The sequence below is a fragment of the Triturus cristatus genome, chromosome 6 (assembly GCF_964204655.1).
Source record: "Triturus cristatus chromosome 6, aTriCri1.1, whole genome shotgun sequence".
NCBI lineage: Eukaryota > Metazoa > Chordata > Amphibia > Caudata > Salamandridae > Triturus > Triturus cristatus.
Window position 1 is genome coordinate 829202935 of NC_140589.1, and position 23692 is coordinate 829226626.

Consider the following 23692-nt stretch of genomic DNA (forward strand, 5'->3'; position numbering starts at 1 on the left):
ATAATAGAAATGCCAGAAATGACATGAGATTACACTAGCACAAAGGACATTTCATTCAAGATTTTTAGGCACTTAAAAATTACTCTTCACAGCATATACATTATTAAGTAAAAAATATATAATTAGGTACTAATGTGCATATAAGATGGGGGCAAGATTTCCAAACAGGACATGTTCACAAAACACTGGTAAAACAAGTGTGGCATGATATATATTTACTGTATGTTAAAATTGTCTCTGATAATGCATTGCTTGCATTGGAGTGCGTGATTGAATCATAAGATACAGTTAACAGGCCTGCTTATTTTGTAACAGAAGCTGTTTAATTTGTATATATGCTCATTAGTCATGTATGTTAACTGTCTGGAAATGGAAATTTCCATTCTCTGAAACTCTTTAATAGGTACAGAAGCTGAAATGTGGCTATATGATTTTGCGAGCTCCCTCATAAAGAAAGGAGAGGAGATACCATTGAATTGGGTTTCTGTGCACTTCTTAAAATCTGAAGAGAAATATTGTTCACTGTTTTGTGTAGCAAAACAGGAGCTGAGTGCAGGCTGGCCTTCCCTGTTCCATAGAGCAGTGTTTAAGAACTCTATATAAGTTATATCTCTTTCTGGTAGGCCTTCTTAGACTGCTTGCTTGAAGGATGCTGAATTACAAAGTGTATCTCAAGGACTGCTGGCATGACAAGATCTGCAGGGGGTATTACACGACTTGGCATATATATCAACTAATATGATACAGCTGTTATCAGCTGTTGATAACTAGGGCAGTGATAGACTGATGGGATATGTGATAAAGTTTGATTTCGGCATAGCTAAATATTGCTCATTTGTGTATATGTGATTCACTGAGTTGTTTATAATCTTAGCAATCATTCTTGTATGAAACGGAATAGTATAAAATAATTTGTCATTCAGTATAATATACATACTACTTGTGTATGTACATTGATTTCGGTGATTATGTCATGGCTCTATAATATCATCCACAGACAAAGAGATTTCCATACTGGATTTGTCCAACTACTAACACCTCTACCCACCAAGCATAACTCAGTAGAAAGGGGTAGGAAGGGGTGAGAGACGAATGCCAGTTTTTCTCTTCTCCGAAAAGTTAGTTTCCTTCTGGGACTTAGGAAGATGTGATTCTAACATGTGTCGGTAACAAGACACCATACTCACGCCTTCTGCATTCCATTCACTATCTAGGAGCAGTATCAGGCATATTTCTGGCCTCACCTGCTCGTTTACATTTACCCAAGAGTCAAAAAGTCTTGGAATGCTTTGTCCTGGGTGAAGTAGGAATTCTAAAACCTCTCACCTTCTGTACTACTTGATTGCCCTGTGACTGCAAAAAATGATGAAAAAGGCTAACAACTGATCATACCAGTGCTGTTCACAGTGCCCATTTTCCCTTACCATCACTGTTGAGTCAATGGCCTTTTTAGGTCTCGCCTACGCAGCGCGCATGCGCTGCATAAGAGGAGACCTTTTGGAATTTATTCAGTTTTAACCCTAAAAACGTGCACGCGTTGCATTGCTTTCAATGGCAACGCGTGCACGTTTGGAAATTCCCTTGCGGGAGCGAGCTTTGACATCATATGTATGTAATTAACTTGCAAACATATGGTTCCCCTGCTCGCTTCCGCAAGGGAAACGCTGTGTGTGCTTATGGCCGCACCCCCCCACTGCAGGCACGAGTACTGTTTCACTATTGCAGTCCCCAACTCGGAGTCCCTCTCACTTGTTGATGTCTCTCTATTTGTGTACTCTGCCCTTTGCCCCAATGTGCGGCCGTGAATACCTAACCACCGATTCATATTTACCAGGCGGTCAGGTGTTCGATCCGCATTTGCTGCTTTGACAGTGCTTTCCACGGAGGAGCGTTGCAGCAAGTAACATAGTTTTCTTGGAGCTACGCATTCATTAAGAAGCTCCGGGATATTATGTGTGCGCCCGCAGCCTAGTGTCTGGAGGCTGGTCACCAATGAAGGTCAGCTTTAACAGACTGTGTTGGCGTTTCTCGCACTCCCCGCCCGGAGTGATCCAGGCAGCATGCGGGAAGTGGAGAGGTCGAGCAAGCTGTAGCGCGAGGCACATTCCTGACCGACTTGCCTGCTGAATGCCATCTGCACGGCAGTTAATCGCACCTTCCTTTCCTCAGAAATGCATCGTACTTCCCCACAGATATGAAAAACCAAACTCACTAGCCCCGCCTCCCTCCTCAGCGCTACCGAGCCCCCAGCTCAGCTCTCCAGTACCACAGCTCTTGCACGGGCACACATGACGTGTTTAAGTGTCGTGGTGGTGTGAATTCCTATTCTAGTCATTTAATCTGAAGTCAGCAGATCGTGTGAGCTTTGCAGAGACCACGTCATCTGCCAGGAGCCGGCAAGGCCTGGTTGGAACCGCTGGCACCGCATCCTGCTTCGGATGAATTGTTTGCAGAGCTTTTCTATGCACGAGGACATTGAACGCAGAAGACATATATTATATACATAGTTAAATCAGAATACTTGAACATAAAGTGTTACAAGAGAGCAGTAAACGTTCTAACCATCACAAATGAATGAGTTTTCCATAGATTTTTCAAAGGGTCCCAAAAAGCTTCCCTTCGCAGCCCATATACTACGAGCACTCTTCTGAGGTTTCAATCCAGTCCCCTCATTTTCAAACGGTGCTGTTGTAAAGTATTTGGAGTCTCTCTCAAGAGAAAACTAGCACCTTAAAGTGGTGTCAGCAAGAACTAAAAGCTACAGAGGCTACAAACCAGAGGAATACCTGTCGCAGGTGTTAACGCTCATACCTGTTTCTTGTACAGGTGTTTGACGTCAGTAACGATTCTCTTTTATTTGTAAAGAGCCTAAATTGGCCGGGTGCTAGCACTTTATACAATAAACAAAACAAGGCGCTAGAGAAGGAGACCTCACGTCAGTCCTGTCAAGTCTCCGAGATCCATGCTCTGCTCCATTCCAGTTTTTTTTACATTGAATTCTGGGACTTGTACTTGTGTTTATTCAATTACAAAACTGGACTATAAGTCTCAATTCAATTACAAAACTGGACTATAAGTCTCAAAATAAAAAAATAAATTAAAAAAAAACTGGACTGAAGCAGCAGATCACACAAGGACTTGAGAAACTTGGCTGCTTTGTGACGTCTAATATCAGAGGGCCGTTTTAAAATGACGCAGGAGGTGTGATGTGTGCTTGTGTCTTTTGTTGGTCGTTCTCGCGGAGGGGTACACACTGACTCTCTCACTCACACTGACTCATTCACTCTCACTGACTCACTCTCACTGACTGATTCACTCTCACTGACTGACTCACTCACTCTCACTGACTGACAGACTCACTCTCTCACTGACAGACTCACTCTCACTGACAGACTCACTCTCTCACTGACAGACTCACTCACTCTCACTGACTGACAGACTCACTCTCACTGACAGACAGACTCTCACTGACAGACTCTCCCACTCTCTCTCACTGACTGACTGACAGACTCACTCTCACTGACTGACAGACTCACTCTCACTAACTGACAGACTCACTCTCACTGACTGACTCTCACTGAGACTCTCACTTGGACTCTCACTGAGACTCTCACTGACAGACTCTCACTGACAGACAGACTCTCACTGACAGACAGACAGACACTCACTGACAGACTCTCACTGACAGACTCTCACTGACAGACTCTCTCACTTACACTCTCCCACTCTCTCTCACAAACTGACTGACTGACTCACTGACAGCCCCTAACTGACTCATTCTCACTGTCAGACTCTCATTGTCAGACTCTCACAGACTCTCACTGACAGACTCTCACAGACTCTCGCTGACAGACTCACTCTCACTGACTCATTCTCACTGACAGACTCTCACTGACTCATTCTCACTGACAGACTCTCACTGACTCACTCTCACTGACTCACTCTCACTGACTCACTCTCTCTCACTGACAGACACTCACTCTCTTTCACTGACAGACTCTCACTGACTCTCTCTCTCACTGACATGAGGAAATATGAATTTTGTGATCAGTTATGTCCCCTATCGTAGACCCCAACGGCTCCATGTGCATGCTATAAGTACATGTATGTTCCCTCCTGCTCCAGTTCTGAAGACGCAAATACATGTGCGTCCACCGTCAACATGTCCTCTTTCAGATCCGCCATGAATGGGTCAGATATTCCATTCCTAAGTATGAAAGGCCACCGACTTTATGTGGTTCACTTTCCACATTTCACAGATTCAGGCGAGTAGGCCCGAATTCTGTCATCAAGCCTTTTCCTGCCTTCTGCCTCTGAAAGCTCCAGTCTGAGCCTGCATCTGTGACCATGAACTTTGTCTTACTCTTTGCGCGGCTAACGGTGCCTGATCCAGCCTGTCGCCTGCCAAAAACTGTATTTCACCTTCGAGATTATCTCCTTCGCTCCTCATCCGATGCATTCCTGTCTAGTAGTTTAGGTAAACATTCCTCCAGCTACCGTGCAAAGGGCCAGGCCTCGCTGTCCTCATGCAAGTAATTCATAGCCCCGTTACCATGGAATATTCCTACCCCCTCGCATCTAGTGTAGACACTTAGACGCTTGTACACGCACTAACAGTCAGTATAGTCAGTATAGAATAAGATTCTATCCTAAGAGACCTTTCCTTTTGGATAACACAGTTCTTTAAACATAGGATATTAGATATGATTTGGAATTAGGTTGACATAACCCCAGACTTCTGTCTCCACATGTAGAGCTAAATGTCAAGTCCCCTTCACCCTCTAGTTGCACGTCAATCACACGTCATGCGGCTGCGTGCGCATCTTTGCCAAACATTTCTGCTGACATTGCAGGATTCTTTTATGGATCCACCCACCTGTGACTTCATGTTTAATGACGTTTCTTGAATTACGCCCTCTATAAGCTACGTATGCACCTTTTATCAGCTGTTACGCCTCTTGCATCTGTTTCACTGTAATGTATTTTCTATAAAACTGCCTACCTGTCAATAATATATGTTCCCTTCCTTCCTGAACTTTCGTGGTGATGGAATAGAAGGCCCACAATTCGAATTGTCTTCCTTTTTATAGGAATAAAGCATTTTTAAACCTCTAATACCACGGATTCTGCCTCTTATATTTACTGAGTTATTCTTGATAGACTTTACCGCATAAAAAAAATAGTACCGGTAACAAAATATTTACCACAGACAGACTCTCACTGACTCTCTCTCAATGACTTTCACTCTCACTGACTGACTCACTCTCACTGACTGACTCTCACACTCCCACTGACTGACTGACTCTCACTCTCACTGACTGACTGGCTCTCTCACTCTCTCACTGACTGACTCTCACTCTCTCACTGACTGACTGACTCTCTCACTCTCACTGACTGACTCACTCTCTCACTGACTAACTCTATCACTGACTGAATCTCTCACTCACTCTCACGAACTGACTAACTGACTGACTGACTTTCACCCTCCCGCTATTTATGCCCCCCATAACAAAAAAAACACAACAAGCAACTATTGGTGCAAGCAGATACAAGTTGCCAGCATTGAAAGGACAAAAAAAACTCAAGACATAATTTTTAATACTTTTTTAATATGGTTGTTCAGTTGTACATAATGCTTTTTGGGTCATATCTAAGGTAACAAAAATGCTTCTGACACTTCATTATTTTAACTTTTCAGCATGCTGCAGACTTCTGTACAGCACAGCTTAAAGACATAGGCAAAGTCAATATCTCTGGCTAAACACTTATAAGTTCCCAAAGGCGAGACCTATTGGCTATGCCAATGCTTGTTATATTTTGCCAGTACATGGATAAGAGTGAATCTTCAGGGATACTGCAGGATCAAAGCATCACAAAGTAAAGGTCCTGCTATGACGTTCCCTGAATTCACTCTTCTGACCCCATAATAAAAAAGTAGACTAAACATACTAAAAATGAGCAGGATTGTATATAGATTGTACTTTTTGATTTTGAATGTGCATTTAACGATTAATACTTGCTTATGCATTATTTTTCAGTATGAACAATGTGAATTATATTTGGCTAATCGACGTGTACCAAAAGATTTACAGGGTCGAATTTTAGGTCATCTTTACATAAGATTTCAAGGAAAGTGGTTTGACGAAGAAGAAATACTCCAGGATATGTCAGAATCGTTGAGGAAGGTTAGTGAAAACTGTATGTTTCGGATCGCAATATTCATTTTTGCTTTTAATGTTCTACCTGTTATTAAAGACAGTTAGATATTAGATCACAGTTTTCACCTGGAGGAATTTAATATTATTTCTCTTGCAATTTAAGTATTGTAGCTCTCTAATAGCTAACTTTAAATGCTGTTGTGGGTAAGTATTTATTGTAAAGCTAACTAATTCTAAACTGCGACTTAGCTGCCCTTTAAGCTTAGACAGATAGCAAACAAATATAAACTCCCTTAACCCTGTGTCACATCTGAAGCAGGGCTCTGCAGCTGATCCATTGTAAGATAAGGGGGTCTGGGAGAAAGGTGTAAATTGTGTTTGTTGAGGTTTCCACCAAACCTTTGCATTTTTAGATAGGTTTGATTATTATGTAAAACTCTTCCCCTCACCCTTTCATACACATTTGATTATCAGTGGTTTTGCTGAGTATGTATACGTTTACAATGTATCCAAAGGAAATCCTGTGGATGCTTTGTTATAATGAGGATGTATCATCCATATTCTCTATTAGCGAATTCGCCTTATGGTTGGTTTTTCTAGAAGTTATTTACTCCAAGCTATCAATATTTTTTAAATTTCTTGTTAGGCAACAAATACCTGTAAATGGGATTTTTTTTCTTCAATTTGCATATTTTGAGAACATGGGGGCTCATTATGATGGCGGGCGGACTTGGTCAGCCCGCCACCATAGCAGTGATTAGGTCCGACCGCCATGCGGCTGTCCCGCATATACAATTATGATGGGACTGATTCCGCACCTTTAACATTGCGGTGGTGGCTGCTGACAGCAGCACCACCGCAATGTTAAAAAGAGCATGTTGTGCATTTCACTGCCCTACGTGGCAGGCACTACACTGTGCCTGCCACTTGGTGCAGTAAAATGTAGGCAGTGCACCCATACCGCTCCCCAACAGAAGGGGGGCCCGCAATAGGCCCCTGAAGGCATTCTCTGCCAGACTTTCAATGGCAGTTCAACTGCCATGGAAAGGCTGGCTTTCGCAGGCATCATAATTGTGCCGGCGGAGCCTGCTAGGCTCCCCCGCCATTGTGAGTATGCTGACCGCTCCACCAGGCAATCGTGATGATTGCTACCAGCGGAAAAGCGTCGGACGGACTTTCTGTCCACTGTGATACCCACCGTCATCATAATGTGGTGGGGGGTAAATCTCAGGCCGATGGTGGAACGATCGCCACCGCCGGCCCGGCAGTGGCTATTTTTCCGCCATCGGATTGAGCCCTTTGGTTTGCCAATGTTTTCTTTGGCAGGCCTGAGTCTCTATTTGCTTTGATTGTTTATCGAGCAATCACATCAATAATCGGGGGAAGTTGATTTCTCTCCAGAATTGAATCTTTCATAGATTCACATGTTTGTATTATTTCCCGTCTTCAGGCTGGGAGGCCACACAGTAAAGGTTTAAAATAGTGTTAAGGAAACAACTCGATTTATTAAGGGAAAAGCAGTCTTCACATAACTAGCACACTCAGCATATTTAATAAGGATTTAGATGTCCAATCACATAATTGATAGTGGCCTCTATGATCTGAATTCTTCTGGGTTTTTCCTTTATGTAGGCACCATAACAGGTAATACCTTCCAACTTAAACTGGGGAGCCAGCATCCTTTTTTAGCCTCTAAAGTGGCAGTACCTCAATAATTACTTAGAAATTCTCGCATATCTCTGTAGAAATCAAAGTTTTGCAGGGCTTCCAGTCTGATGTTGGATGTTGTGCCTTGTACTCTTGTCATACACATCGTAGACAGTGAGAAAAGGGACCAGAAAGGTTCCTATTATTTCAAAGCTAATTTAGCCATCTATTTATCTGACGAGTCTATTCTGCTAGAGGACCAATGGGGTGGGGTGTAAAAAGAATAGATCATTTCACCAAGTGTTCTTCACTTCATATGTCTCTAGGATCCATTCTATCCAAGGCTTCCAAGAGTTGCTTTGTGTGCTTAGAAGCTGGGCCCATCTTAGAAAGCTATTTATTTCCCAGCTTCTATGCTTACTGCTAACCATTTAAAATGAGTAGTACCAGTCTCCCTTCTATTTTTGAGCTATTTTATTGCTTTATAAAGAATTTAAATGGGTTTCTTGGTGGGAATATACCTGCTTCCTGACTTTTCAGGAAGAAGAATGCTTTGTAATGCTTTGTATAATTATTCAACCCTCTGAAGTGCCAGTTCATTAATTGAAATCTGAAAGTCATGTAAGGTTTGGGGCAGCACTATAACGAATACAGAATAAGTGCCACTGCCTTTACTCGTCTTTCTTTCCATCATTTTGACTTAACTCTGTATCTTCTGTTCTATCTAAGAACGCATGTAAACAGTGATTACAAGAAAAGAGAATCCCTCCTTCCACCTTAGGAACTAGGACCACAGTGGTTGCAGCACTAATCAAAATGAACAAACCTGCAAACTACTGTTTGTCAGGAATCAAATCTCCCTCAACCTAAAACTCAGATCAAAGATCAAAACATTAACCCAATAGCAGGATAAAACAAGCTGCTACTTCAAAAGGGCCACCTCCCTCTCAGAAGAAGATTCCTCAAATGCACCTGCAACCAGTCTATTTACAGTTCAAGTAGAACAGAGGGGTATGAAATAAGAACGTAGGTTTGTGGCCCTCCCAAACAAGATACCAGACTAACCCACAATAGACTGTATCTCGCCCTAGTGACCTATCAATATGCCACAATCAACAGTTCAATGTTCCATACTTATAGCCCCATCTTTAATCACCGTCACCATTCCTGTTCAAATCAGCACAGTCGCCAAGTAATCTCTCTTCTTTAACTTGGCCAGAAGATATCCCAGTGACGAATGGTTCTCCCTCAGAAGTATTCCTATTTTTGTGGCAAGGCTTCATCCAACCATCTAGCCAATGCCAAGAAACTTGATTGGCCATCATTAGTCACTCTTACTTTAGAGTTGAAGACTAGCATGCACTTCAGCTAATTTTCCTAGAATTTGAATTTCACTAATTCAAATGATCTACATTGGTGGTAACAAAGTGTAATCAAGGAACATTGAAGTGCCAGACCTTCCTAGTGTTGTGTAATGTAAGATTATGTCTGTCTCTCTAAAGTTCAAGAAGCAGCTGATGATGTCTCTAGGGGCAGCAAAGGGTTTAGGAGGAGGCTTCAGTTCTTTGACGGCTCTCTCCATATAACACAATTTTGAGATAACCCTGGGCTTCAGCAAGTGTTCATTGCTACAAGACCAAATCATTAGAGGGAGTCGGACCCTCCCCTGATTCTTGAATGCTAGGACAGCATGGACTGTTTTGCTGCGATTTGTGCTCAGCATCCTCCACACTTGTCTGAAACACATGTGTAAAGTAGCTTGATAATAGTTATGATCATTTCAGCCATGTCATTTGTGATAGTTTACCCCGCAACATCTGTCACTCTGCCCTCTCTGCAACCTTTATTAAATCTGCTCTGAGTAGCGTAATTTATTTTGCCATGGAGTCAGTTTTGTGTTCAAGTCTGGTACATGATTCCACAATGGATTTTTGTTGCCCTATGCACCCCCCTGCTTACCCCAAGGGGCATGTAGAGGATCAGGAGCTGTCTCTGCTTTGCACAATGTATAGTGTCATACCTTGTTGATCTGCAGAGATCAGCCCTCTTTATCTTTCATCAGCGTCATGGGCCAGCTTTAGTAAGATGACAGGCGCCAGGCTTTCAGGCCACACTCAGCTCGGTGTCAGTTTACAAGCTGTACAAATGCTGAGAATGTGGTTGTTGCACGACATCAGTCAATCACTTGTTTTTTATTCTATCTACTTTTTCTTTCAATGGAGGTCTACTGCTCGGGGGTCTCAGTTAAAGCATATCCTTCATGAAGGTCACACAGCATCAAAATGAAGGACCGATTTAGAGTTTTATGAATCAAGTCAACGGTCATCTTTCCGATGACGGTGCCCCCACTGGCTATATTACAGTGAAATTCTAGTACAAGAATAAAAGGATGTCGATTCGCATCAGTTTCCCAGATTTTTTGCAAGATGCTATCCTTTGCAGAGTTTTCTGAGGAGTTCCCATCAACTTTTTCATTGAAGGCAACCCAGAGAACACTGCAGAGATTTTCTGGGGAATTCCCATCAACCGTTACAGTGAAGGCAACCCAGAGAACTCTTCCTCTGCTAATCCAGTTAACAGAAAGTTAGAGGGTGCAGTGAAAATGGACTATGCTGCATGCAACTGTGCCATTAAAGTCAACAGATATGCCAATCGCTCTGTTAAGTCTCTCCTCAAGGACTTTCAGCTGTTGGCTTAGCGAAAGGAACAAGGACTGAACATATCTCCTACTTTGTTCATGATGGAGCAACTAGTTGATTTTATTGAATATCTTTTTGACTCATTATGTGCGGTGACTGGGGGTTCAGGATCTTCAGTAGCAGCAAGGAGGCATCTGCGGATGTGAGCCTGGAAGGTGGATGCTTCTCAGAAGACCAGGCTCATGTGTCTTCCTTTTTCTGAGATAAAGCTGGAGGATCTAGTTAAAAAGTCTGCTGAAGATAGAAAGTTAATGGGTCTTGCATGTATGTACTACTAAGTTGGTGCACGGAGTGCCTGTCCTGGATATCTGACATGCAGCTGCATGGGTGTCAGTACAACTAATCTAATATGAATACAATACCTTTTTTTGTCACAGATGACGTCCGTTGTTGGGACACTTTCCACTTCTGTCTCAACTCTTTGATACAACTAGGGAACTATGGACCATACCTGTGACTGTACAGTTCATTTTAGAGGTATCTATAAACATCTTGCTTTTAAAACTGTATCCCTTTCAAAGTTACCAGTCCTGGTGCTTTTAAATTCTTTGGATATTTGGCCTTAGAAAAAACTACAATGGGATATGTTTGATCACTTTAAAACTTTCTAGCATGAGTTCTTAGACCTAATTCTTATGATGGCTTCTTTCTTCTTCTGTAGGGTGTATATATTTCCATTTTAATAACTTGGTTGACGTTGGTTATGTCTCTATCAAGCACCTTTCTTTATTTAATTTTATAAATCACTCTTTTTGTTGGTAGTATTAAAATCTGTATGAAGTGGTTGACACCAGGAAAATAATCTATTTTCCAGAAAAAATCCATAATGTTTAGCAGTGTGCTGCATATTTTCATCCAGAGCCTTGTAAAAGTTGTCCACACGATGAAACACGTGTCGGCTGTCTGCATCCACGCTACAACTTCGCGTCAACAATAGTTTCATAACTTTATACTTATATCTGAACTGTATTATTCTGTACATTCAGTTTTTCCTTGGAGTTGTTTGTTGAAATTAATTCTAACTGACAAAAGTGCCAGTTTTGTAAACTATTTTTGATGTGCTCTGTACTATAATTATTGAATTTATGTGTCAGTACACATGTTCATAAAGCACTACTGCCTTGAGAGCTAGGTCCCACTGGGTTTCACAAGATTTTTTAACCTGAGCCATTCCCTCGACCCATCATATTGGGAAGTACAGCTTTGATATTTATTCACAAGGTGAGAAATCTGCTGTGAGAAGCAACCATCAGAAGAACAAGTTACTTAACTTCTGTAATGCTCTTACTGGTGGATACTCAATGTAACCAAATACTTCACCACCGTCCTGCTCCCACTTTTGTGGTATGGTCAGTTCCTTCTAGAAAGACTACAATTTAGGAATCTGCACTCTTGGTCTTTGGCGATGGGCTTTGTATTCGAGGGCGTGGACGAGTACATGAAGGAAATTGATGTCAACGTGTATGGCTGGCACATATGAGAAACTTTATGTGCAGAGTCAAACAGCCACCTACCAGTACAAAGGAACACTACTTTTGTGTTTCCATTTCCACTCTGGTGCTGGGGGGACATTCACAAGATGAGGAATCTGCGTTTAGATAGATTATTCAATAGAAAGAACATTACCGAAAGTAAGTACACATTCATCTATATATCTTAAAATATGGTTCTTTTGTCAAAGGTATGGGAGTGGTGAAAGCAGTTCCAGGGGAGTGGCTCTTCCCATTTCTTAGAGCAGTGTAGTTAATTCACTGCATACTATTTAATAATTGCAGATAGTTAATACACATAAGGAAAGGTACACATGGTATATTTTAAAGGGGTCTTCAAAAAATAAAAGGGTATTTGAATGTCCTCTGCATTATTCCATCTCATTTAGGGTTTTAGGAAAGGTAGTTTTCTCAATGGCAGAGCCAATGCTGGTTCTACCATCTGAGATACCCTCAATACAATACTTTCACCAGACATAATGGTGTTGTCAGTGAGGCAGCTCAATTAAAAGTTCCCATCCCAAAGGTAGAATATTGAGGTATATAAATACAGAAGGCAAACAATTGAATCTAAAAGAACAAAAGGTAAATGTAGATTTTCTATACCTAACCATCACCACATATACATCCCCTGAAGATATTATATATATATATATTAAGACATATATATATGTATTCAATGTTTGCTGTTGTTTGGTTACAAATGGGGCAGACACAAATGCAGTTGCTTTATTTTCAGTTTATTCCGTCCCCCTTTAGGCATTTCGGCCACCTCAGCGGCCTTGTTCACATGACATGTGCGCATTGTGCAAAACCTTTTACGTACAGCGTTTCAAACATCATAGAAGTAAGACTTTCCCCTCCATAGTTTTTCTCTAAAACAATTATAATTAATTGTTCAATTTTTTAAAAATCCATTCATGAATCATTATTACATGATGAGACTCGTGTTAAAATATTAACCAACCAATTCATGGGAAAATGTATACAGAAGTTCATAAGTGCCAATTGTATCAACAATTCCACTGATACAGGGCAAGTGTCCTATCATATGCTACAAGTGTTATTTAAGTATCGATACTGGCAAGTATCACTCACTTATTGCTAACAATTCATTTATGTCTCAAAATACATATTATTTCAGTACATTTATTACAATGGCCATTGCCTGATTGGATATTCCATCTGCCAAGTGTACTTTTAGTTTTATCGACCCTTACACCATATCAAGGTTTTAAGTTCAATGATTCTTACTTTATTTTCCCTATTGATTTATATTATATTAATCATTGTCACACATTGAATTTACTGGCTAGTCCCTTGGCATAGATTTTACTGATACAATTGCGCATATTCCATTGAGTGTTTGATTATGAGGGAGGTCAAGAACCCAAAAACCTTTAGCCAAAATTGTAGTGAAAAATATCCCTATTATTAACAAACTCAAGCAGTGAGGGATCTTGTCAGGAGACAATCGCAACTCAGAGACATCTTATATTTACAAACAAGAATGAAACTCCTCATCGTAGATTAACCCATTAGGAAATTTGCAATCGAACATGATTATGTACCTTGTTTCCAATTCTCTTAATAATCCTGTGCGGTCACCCCCACGTTTAATTGAGGGTACCGCATCGATTACAAAGTACCTTTTTTGCTCAGGGTCTTTTTGATGACATACTTCACAGTGGCATACCACTGGGTAAGTACGATCCCTATTGGTGATCGCCCTCATGTGTTGGAGAATTCATCTGTGAACTGGCAATGTAGTGCTGCCTACTTATCTTAAGTTGCAAGTGCAAATTAGCACGTATACAACAAAATCCGTTTAACAATTGTATGCCCCCTTAATTTTCACATCCCTTCTTCCAAATTGGGTGTGGTGTGTCATAGTATTCTGGCCTATGCTGCATGCCCTGCAATGTGTGCACATCCCAAAACCTTGTGGTGGTTGCAACCAACTTTGTTCTAGGATGGTCTATGGGTTGCTTCTTAAGACCGCATCTTTTAAGAATGGATCTCTCCGATATTTAATTAGAGGGTGTTTGAGTAATAAACTGCCCATAACTGGATCTGCTTTTACTACATGCCAGTTCTTTCTCAATAACCTTCTGAGCTATTTGTCCTGATCATTATATGTGGTCAAAAATCTTATTGGTGCCTGTTCTTCCCTTTCCTTAATTTTAGCTTTGGAAAATAAACATTTTTCCCTCCTCTCTTTGTTCGCAGCTTTCTGAACTGCCTCTATTACTGAGACGTTGTACCCTTTCTCTAGGAATCTACTGGTCATTTCATGCTGACATCTATTCAACTCTTTCTCAGTACTACAGTTCCTCTTTACAAGCAGTATTTTTCCGTTGGGAATACTCATTTTTGTATGGCTTGGGTGAAAGCTTAAGGCATGAAGGATTGTATTTGCTGCTGTATCCTTTCTGTAGAGTTTAGTTTCTAACTTGCCTTCATGTACATACACTTCGATTTTGAGAAATGTTACTTTTGTTATACTTATACATGAATTTTCAGATTTAACTCATTATTATTTAAGAGCTTCACAAATTGTTCTGCTGAGTTTACAGTGCCCCTCCATATCACAAAAAAGATCATCAATAAACCTGGCCCAAATTAGTATGCGTTCATCCCATATTTTTGCATGTTCCCTGCAGAGCACCTGTTCCTCCTACCATCCAACATGTAAGCATGCATAACTGGGGGCGCAACAGATAGCCATCGCAGTTGCACGCAGTTGTTGATATATCTCCCCCCAAACAGGAAAAAATCTGTTTTAAGACATCTCCTCGCTATCGTCTTCAACATCTGAGTGTGATTATACAGGCCTACTCTTGAGAAAGTGTTGCATAGCTCTCAAGTCATCCTCATGGGCAATGCTTGTATATAATGCTGATATAGCTATAGCAATCAAATACATAATCTTTTTCAATAGGTATGTCATAAATCATTTTTAAAACGTCTCCACTGTCTCTTACATACAAAGGTAAATCTTTTACATATAGTTGCAGAAAAGAATCTATACATTTATAAGTGCTCTCCACCATACTGCCATTCGCCGAAATATTGGGACGCCCTGAGGGACAACTGCCATTCAAATGAACCTTTGGGTATATACACAACCAGACAAGGTATGTAGATAAGGAGTTAGGAACAGAAAACCTAGACTTCCTCTATTTACTTGCATATTGATATTTAGTTCTTCGATATTGTCCATAAAACTCTTGCATCTTGGCATTCTCAGCCTCGATATTCAGTAGTACTATCTTCAGAATGACCGTTGAAACTAGAAAACTCTTAAAACGTCTCCATTTTCATGTTCATCCTTAAGGAATCACAGAAGTGAAGACAAGTCCATCGTACCAGCATGGCATGGTGAAACCTCTTCCACAAATCATTTCACCCAAGTTTCCACAATGTACTTGGTAAGTAGTTCAGGGGGAAATGCTTGCAACAATAATGAACATATTTAAATTAGGTGGACCGGACAATGGTGGACAGGTAGAGATACTTTCTTCCTCAAAATGTCACTTTAGCAGCAAGACATAATGCTTCAAAGATTTGTGAACACCAGTTTTATTCGCATTAGGTATCTCAAAATGCCAAAAGACCCAAGATCCAAACGCCTGATTTGCAGGTTGAAGCCTACTTAAAGTGCTTAGCACAATGCTTGCTCTTCAGAAATGTTATTTACTTGCAACTAAAGTTCTCCATCGACCCCACAGAAAAAGTCACGGAAACCCCCACCTTGTTTAAAAATACCCAGCCATTTGCCATGGTAGTGACTACCATACTTTAGATTTCTATCGCATCAGTTTGAAAGGACAGGCATATTATGAGCTTTGGAAGGAGGGTTGCATATGAGTCTATTAAAAATTCAAACCCTGGTATGGAGTCCCTTCTCTGTGATACTGTAGAAGCCTATTTATTAAATCCAAATTCAGAATAATGGTTCAGTATTATTCTTATCAAAACACTGCAGCTTGAAGCCAGACTCAAACAGGTTAACCCGCCTAATTATTCTTCCCATATTATCACAGCCAATTAGGGCATATGCGCAGCTTAAGGAGTTGGTAGTTTCAGAACATTTGTTCAATCAAAATGAGCCACAAACAGGAAGCTATATTTGAAGATGATATTGCGAGACATGCAACTGTAGCAAAAGCAGCAGAATGACATGTAGACATATAACTCATGATTTCCGTTATTTTTTGAGCCTCGCAAGTACAGCACAACAGGTCAACTATAGACATTTTGCAAGCTTACCTTATAAAGTGTCACAGAAAAGTATAAAAAAACATGGCATATACAATATGGCAACCTGTGTAAGGGAGTAGGAGGAGCAAGATGGCAGTTGTGTGATTTGGACGTGTACAGCTCCCTCTGACATAGCGTAAGGAGACACAGCATTGAAAGTGAATCAGACCCAGGATTAGGACGTGGGCTCCTCCTCCTGAGGTGCCTAAGACAGCTGCGAGTTGAGGTAGTATTCCTCAATATTTTTGGTGGTGTTATGGATTAGTGATAGACGCTTGCCTCTGCTCCTGAGAATGTATAGTGTCACAGGTCCTGGGATGCCAGTAAAGTCCGTCTGAAAACTGCAAAAAGCTAATGGGAAGATGGCGCTGAAGACAGCCGATCAATGCAACCCTGGAGCCTTTAAGATTAGAGGTCCAGGGAAAACAGAGGCAGTAAGGGCTATGGTACAGCTATGAGTACAACTGCAGGCAAAGCAACAGGACTCACGGAAGGTACAGCAAGAGGTGGGAAGACCAGGAAGGCGGCGAGGCTATTAGAAAACCTGGTCCTCAGTTGGTATTGGATACTGACCAAAATACCAGTGAGTGCAAAGATTTAGCTAGTAGCTCCAAGTGACTGAGGAGATCGGAGGCTGTTCAACTCTTAGGGCAGGTGGCTGGGGATACTGCCCTCGCTCTTCAGTGGATCAAAGGGTAGGGGATATCCAGTATACCATCAAGGATATGAAACGCAAGCACTGTCGGATCACAGGCACAAGTGAGAATGAGGAACAGAAAAAGGTGGAACTGCAAAGCCCGGTGCTAGCACCCAGCCCAGTGCAGATGTGGCAAGCATGACAATCACCTCCGAGCTAATAGTGGCAATTGTAACTGAAGAGCCCAACATATCTTTGAATGAACAGGAACTTAACACAAACGATGATAGATGAAGGCCCCATGAGGATACTGTAATAGATCAACAGAAGGGGACGCCGATTCAGGACTGGGAGCAGGTACCTCAAGACTCTCATACTGGACTACAGGATAGGAATAATAATATCTGATAGAGACGTCTAGCTGCAGATTCCTTACCTTTGACTTTCCCAGGCATCAGTCTGGATCCGGAAACTTTTGCAGAGCAATACCCCTTATGCACGCCATCGGGTGGCTCCATTCGGCTCTGCGGGACATCGTTGGCGCCGGTAGCATCGTTTATGACTCCGCGGTGCCTATATAAGTGCCACCCAGGCACGCGGACGTCAGTTGTTTTCTTTCCTGTCTGTTAAGTGCTGATCTGGGGAGAGTTATCCCTCTGTCGCTTTCTGATGTCTTTGAGGAAGACAGGTTTCAAGCTGTGCGGTGCCTGCCACCGCATGATGTCGGTTACCGATCCCCACCACATTTGCCTCTGGTGTCAAAGGCCTTGAGGGAGCGGGTGATGAAGCTCCTTGCGACCCAGCAGTCGATACCGTTGAGCGAGATTTTACTGAGGTTCCGGTCCCTATCAAGGAAGAGACCCTAAGTTCTCTTCATTCCACTTGAGGTCCTCAGGACACTCTGGGAAGAGGCATAAGAAGAAGGAGAAGTCCAAGCGGACCTCGGCTGTCGTCCATCGATGAGAGAAGTAAGGAGCACCGACGCTCTAGGAACAGTTCTGAGTACCTGGAACCTGGGTTGACTTCGCACATCCATCCCTTTCCGGGAGCCGGAGCGACCCCAACTCAGATAAAGAATTTTACAAGGCCATGCGCCGTGTATTTGAGTGGGACAACCCCACTGGTGAGCTCCCATCGGGTTCAACACCATCAGCTCTTTCCGGGCACCGGTGGGGCCTCATAGATCCGATCCATTGTATTATACTAGTTTATTGAACCTCTTTCTGCTTCTCTTTCTACTGTTCTTCTATTCATTCTAACCCTTGTTCATCAGGGCTTTGCTTTGGTAACTCTCAAGGGTTATCTCACAACTCTGTCTGCTTTTTTGTGGCTGCCAGACCAACCCTCTCTCTTCAAGTCTGCTATTATACAAAGATTTCTAAAAGGGTTATCTCACTTGTCTCCACCCACTCCCTTTCTTATGCCACAGTGGGACCTTAATGTGGTCCTCACCTACCTGATATATGCTCCATTTGAGCCTCAACACAATTATCCCCTCCGACTGTTGACCATCAAAACATCCTTCTTAGTGGAGATTACATTGGCCCGGAGGGTTAGTGAGTTGCAGACATTATCTTGCTTGCCTCCCTATCTAATGTCCTTTCTGGACAAAGTGGTGCTTCGCACCCGGGCGTCTTTTTTGCCAAAAGTTGCGACCCCATTCCATCTGGGTCAGTCTATCACTGTTAGAACTGGGAAAGGGGATTACACTACTGGATAATCCCTGCTCACCCCCTTGGTAGCTTGGCACGAGCAGACAGGCTTATCTCGGAGGCAGTGTGTTAAGCATTTGTGAACACATACAGTAATACAGTGAAAACACTACAGATGAACACCACACCTGTTTTATAAAAATAAGTATTCTTTATATAGATTTAACACAAGACCACAAACGACAAAAATCCACAATACTGTACTCAAAATGGACTTAAAGATGGTAGAATTAACTTAGTTCAAGTTGTTGGTAAATGCGACACAGTTCTCACAAAAGTACCTGGATGCGTAACGCAAAATAAACAAAAGGCTCGCAGCGTTGGAGATGCGTCGGTTCCTTGCTTCGGAGGAGATGATGCGTCGCACCTCAATGCTTGTGCAGAGTAGGGGATACGTCTTGATCCTTACCAGAGAGGAGGTGATGCGTAGATTCTTGGGCTGCAGCCCAGTTGCAATGCGGCAAGATGGCGCCTCGATGCGATGCGACAATCCGGTGCATTGTGATAAGATGGCGCCCTTGATGCGACGACGTTGGGACTATGCCGACACGCCCTAGCGGCCATGCGGTGACAGGCCCTGCGACACGCTTCTCCGATGATGCGACGGCAACCCTCACGGTTACAACGCTCTTCTCCGTGATGCGACAGCAGACAGCTGCGACGAAGGCGCGCTTCTGGGAGATGCGGCGGCGGCATGCTTCTCCGGCGATGCAATGACTACAGCTGCGGCGGTGACACGCTTCTTCTCGGTGCATCGCGCTTCCAGCTCCCAGTGACACGCAGGCTTCTGCAGATAGAATTCCCAGCAAGGAAATTCAGAGGGGAGCTGGTGGTGAAGTCTGTTGTCCCTGAGACTTCTAAGGAAAAAAAAGGGTACCACAATACGTGAACCTGGGGTGAAATATGCAGTAAAAAAACAATGGTTCGGGTGTGGCCAAAAGGTCCAATAATAAAGTGATCCTAAGGAGAGCACTTATGGTTAGAGAGTTGAAGATTAATTATTTTAAAGGAGCAAAAAAAATAATGTACATAGGGACATAAGTCTGTTCATGTGAAACATTTATTTACACAACAATTGAATTCAGGTGCTCACACAATAAGTGAAAGACGCGTGACGTGCAGAGTGATGGTGAAGTTCAAAATAACGGCATCGCATTGACAACAATAGTGTAAAACTCCTCAAGCAACTTTATAGAATAGGAAGAGTTTTGTTGTAAAGGGTCAACAGCGTTTCGATCTCAACTGTTCGAGATCATCATCAGGACATATAACGGGTGAGCAAGCTGAATTGAAGCAATTATTCGTAGCGCAAGGAAGAGCAATTGAGGGCTTCAGAAAACAGCTGAGGGTAGACGAGTTCACCCAGATTAATTCGCTGAAGGTATGAGCGTGAGAATATCACGTGTGTGTAAACTTGAAAGGCAGGGTCAGCTGTATAAATTGCGCTTAATGATTTGCTGCCAGTAAGTTTAGTTAAAGACACTCCCAGTTCATATTTGGAAAGTCTTGGGAGAGGAGCTCAGCGTGTCATGCTGCTTGGGCTGTAGCCTGACTCCTTCTTTCCTTTCAGAGTGCAGGGCAGAGACATCAGACACACCACAGGAGATGGAGCCAGCATTGTGGAGGGAAGGCACATCCCTATTTAGGTCCCAGTTGCAACTCCTCCCACCCATCTACATGCAGATCTTCCTATTCAGCCCTGTGCCGACTCACCATCTCCCCTGGAATCCCCAACCCCTATCACTAACAGAACCAGACACCCAATACACAACCTAGCAGAGGCAGGCGTGTACAGATAAGCAAGAAAATACCTACTTTCTAAAAGTGGTATTTTCAAACACAGAATGTTAAAACAAACTTTACTAAAAGATGTATTTTATCATTCTGAATTCAGGCATACTAAATTTGAATTTCTACCATGTTCCCTGAGTTAGTTAGGATTATAAACTGTAATAATCACACTGCCCATTCTGGAGGGCGTGGCCTGAGGCGTCAAGATGGCGGTCGCACTCTAAGAGTGCTCTGGACCCCTCCGTCATCCGCCTTGAATCCGGCCCATATCGGCAACCATCCGCGTGTCCTACCTGCATCTGGGGAGTCCCTAACACGGTGGCATTGTCCTCTTGGGTCCGGCGTTTTGGTGCGGAGCCCGTGGAGGGGGCAGTGACCTGTGGAGGCTTGCTCATCCTGTGGCAGTCGGGATGCCACTGATACCCTGACCTTGGTGGCGGTACCGGCGTTTGGGGAGCACAAGTGACCCCGAGGAGCTCCGGGGCTCCGACTGCCTGCGGAGCTGGTGGTGGCGTCGGCAAGCCGCATATCCGGCATCCCTGGTGATTGGCCAGCGTCTCAGCTGGCGTGAGGAGAGCTGCGGGGCGCTGGCGGATCCTGATCGCGGGTTGGCCCCAGACTGCGGGCAGCAGCTATGAACTCCGGTGGTGAGTGGCGCTGGGATCGGCTGTCGGTTCGGGCAACAGGGCGCTCTTCACCCCCTCCCGGCGAGGTGCTCTCTCCATCCTACCCCGCTGCCGGCTCTGCCACGCATCTCCACGGGCGGCCTGGAGTGGTCCACAGATCTCTAGCTGGGACTGAAGGCACTCTCAACCCCCGGGTGCAGCGGGGATCGGCTGTCAGCCCGGGCAGCGGCGCGCGCGTGGGACTCGTGCCCCCCTCTCCCTCCGTGCCTGGAACTGCGGGCCTAGCACCAATAACTCGCTGCGAGGTGGTGGCCTCTGGACCTGGTGGGCCCTGGCGATTCCCGCTGCTCCCGTTGGGTGAGGAGCGGGGGTGCACACGTCATGGCTCGCTGTGGGGTGAGGCTGGCCCTGAAGGCTGACTGCACCAGCGATCATCCTACTGAGACTACGGGCGGCCCTATCCTCCGGTGGGTAGGGGTGGGGAACGACTGTCTGATCGGGCAGCGGCGCATGTGATATTGCGTGCCCCCCCCGGGTCAGGCGCAGTGCGGCGTTTTTTTGCCCCCCCAACGCTGTGTGTTGATCTTGGGGCTCTGAGGACTGGAATGAGGCCTGCTGCATAGGAGGGGCCGGGCCTTTCCCTTTTCTGCGGCCTACCTCCTAGGGTTGGACTCCTAGCCTCCGTCCTCCTACGTGTGGGGAAGGTCATCGGCAGTGGTGTGAGTGGGGTGTGGCCTGGGGAAACCCCCCCCAATCTGAGACTGCCCCAGGGTTGTGGCGGCTGGATAAGCTGCAGTGGCCCTCCTCTCACTGGCTCCCTGAGGTCTGAATGCAGTCTGCTGTTTCAACGGAGGGGGCATCCTCTGGCTGATTGTTGAGCAGGTGCCTCCCGGGCCGGCTGGTCACCCGGGGGATCACTTCCAACTGGCGAGGCCCTCGAGTTGCTCGTGGACTTCCCACGCACCTGCGGGTCCCTGGTCTCCTCCTCCACTTCAAACTTTCATCCCCCCAGTCTTGCGGCCACAGTGACATTGGGACCTGCCCCTGGCCATGGGGAGGGATAGGGGCCCCAAGCCTACACCGGCATTCACACAGACCAAAATGGACCAGTTTACTACTTCCGAGTCGGAGCCTCCCGGGGGCGGCGGGGGGACATCCCCCCCACAGGACACGGATCTGGCCACCATCCTCCAGGCTGTCAGTGCCTCTCAGGCGTCCGTCGAGGGGTAGATTGGAGAAATCAAGATGGATGTGTCCCTCCTCAGACAGGACCTTCGTAACACCACCGCACGATTGACAGAGGCTGAATCCCGCACCTCCATGGCTGAGGACGACATCTCTCAACTTAAAGATCAGGTGGCCCAACTTTGTGCTCGTACCTGGGAGCTTCACAGGTGTGCTGAAGATGCTTAAAACAGCGCACGTCGCAATAACCTCCGTCTGGTGGGGTTTCCCGAGGGAGCGGAAGCGGGACAAATGGCTACCTTCGTAGAAGACTGGTTCAACTCATGGATGCCGGAAAATGCCCTGTCGACATGGTTTGTTGTGGAGAGGGCCCACAGGTCCCTGGCGCCCAAGCCTCATCCTGGTGCCCCACCCCACCATCCTGAAAGTCCTCAACTTCAAAGATCGTGACGCCATCTTATGGGCGGCCAGGGTGAGAGGTTCCCTCAGGTTCCAAAACCACGTCATTATGATATTACCAGACTATACCAGGGAAGTCCAAGACCTTCGGCGCTCCTACACAGAGGTCAAGAAGAAGTTGCGCACCCTAGGCCTGCAATATCAACTCCAATTTCCGGCACGCCTTCGAGTCATTTTTCAGGGCAACACACAATTCTTCGAATCTCCCCAGGCCGCATGGACATAGCTGACAGAGGAACGTCCCCTACACCCCGACACGAAGGCACATCGGAACACACTGAGTCACAGCCGGTGGGGCCGGGATCGCCGGGATGCCAGCGTCGGCGTCGCACAAGGTCTCGTAAGGGGCACCAGTCACATGCTTCGACATCCAGATCCCTCAGTGTGGCGGCTCCCAACCGCAGTGACTCCTCCAGTCAATCAGGCTCTCCGCCGCGCGGCAGGCCCCGATCTGCTGAAAACTTACTGGGATCGTGCCTACCACAGGCCCAGGTGGACTTGGACCTTTCCCGCACTCCCACTCTCTAGCAGCCAAGTGTTCAGCTTTGGACAAATGACCGCCAATGGGGTATGGCGCTTCAACGGGGGGGGTCGTCAGATTTTGATGGACTTCTATGTTAATGTACATTGCATCATGCCGATGCACTGCTTATCCTTTCTTCTGGAGGGGTCCTCCACGTTACCGATCGAAGCGTTTTAGTTTGGTTTAGTTAAATGGGGGTCAACAGATGCTTCCGTTCTTGAAGTGTAGGGTGGGGGAAGGAGTATGGGGGCGGTTTGGGGGGATTTCTTCCTCAGTTGTTGTTTTTTCATTTGTTCAGTTGCTTCAGCTCCCACGGACAGGTATATGACTCATCTACAAAGACTGCACTATCTCTTAACGCGCGTGACCAACCGCACACATTTCGGCCCCAGCACACACTCACACCACCCAATGGGTGGTGCAGCCTCGTCCCAGACACCACCCACCATGACTGATGACACCACGACCGGGGCTTCGCTCCACGTTCTGTCCTGGAACGTTA

General features: G+C 44.7%; 1 protein-coding gene across 1 annotated transcript in view; it reads left to right on the top strand.

Moving 5' to 3' along the window:
• Window positions 1-23692, top strand: part of LOC146817941 (potassium/sodium hyperpolarization-activated cyclic nucleotide-gated channel 1-like) — a 1926818-nt gene that overhangs the window by 1396465 nt on the left and 506661 nt on the right. Inside the window, exon 8 of the mRNA XM_085609718.1 lies at window positions 6039-6185. Within this exon, the coding sequence (XP_085465844.1) occupies window positions 6039-6185 (147 nt within the window). The remainder of the gene's footprint in view (window positions 1-6038; window positions 6186-23692) is intronic.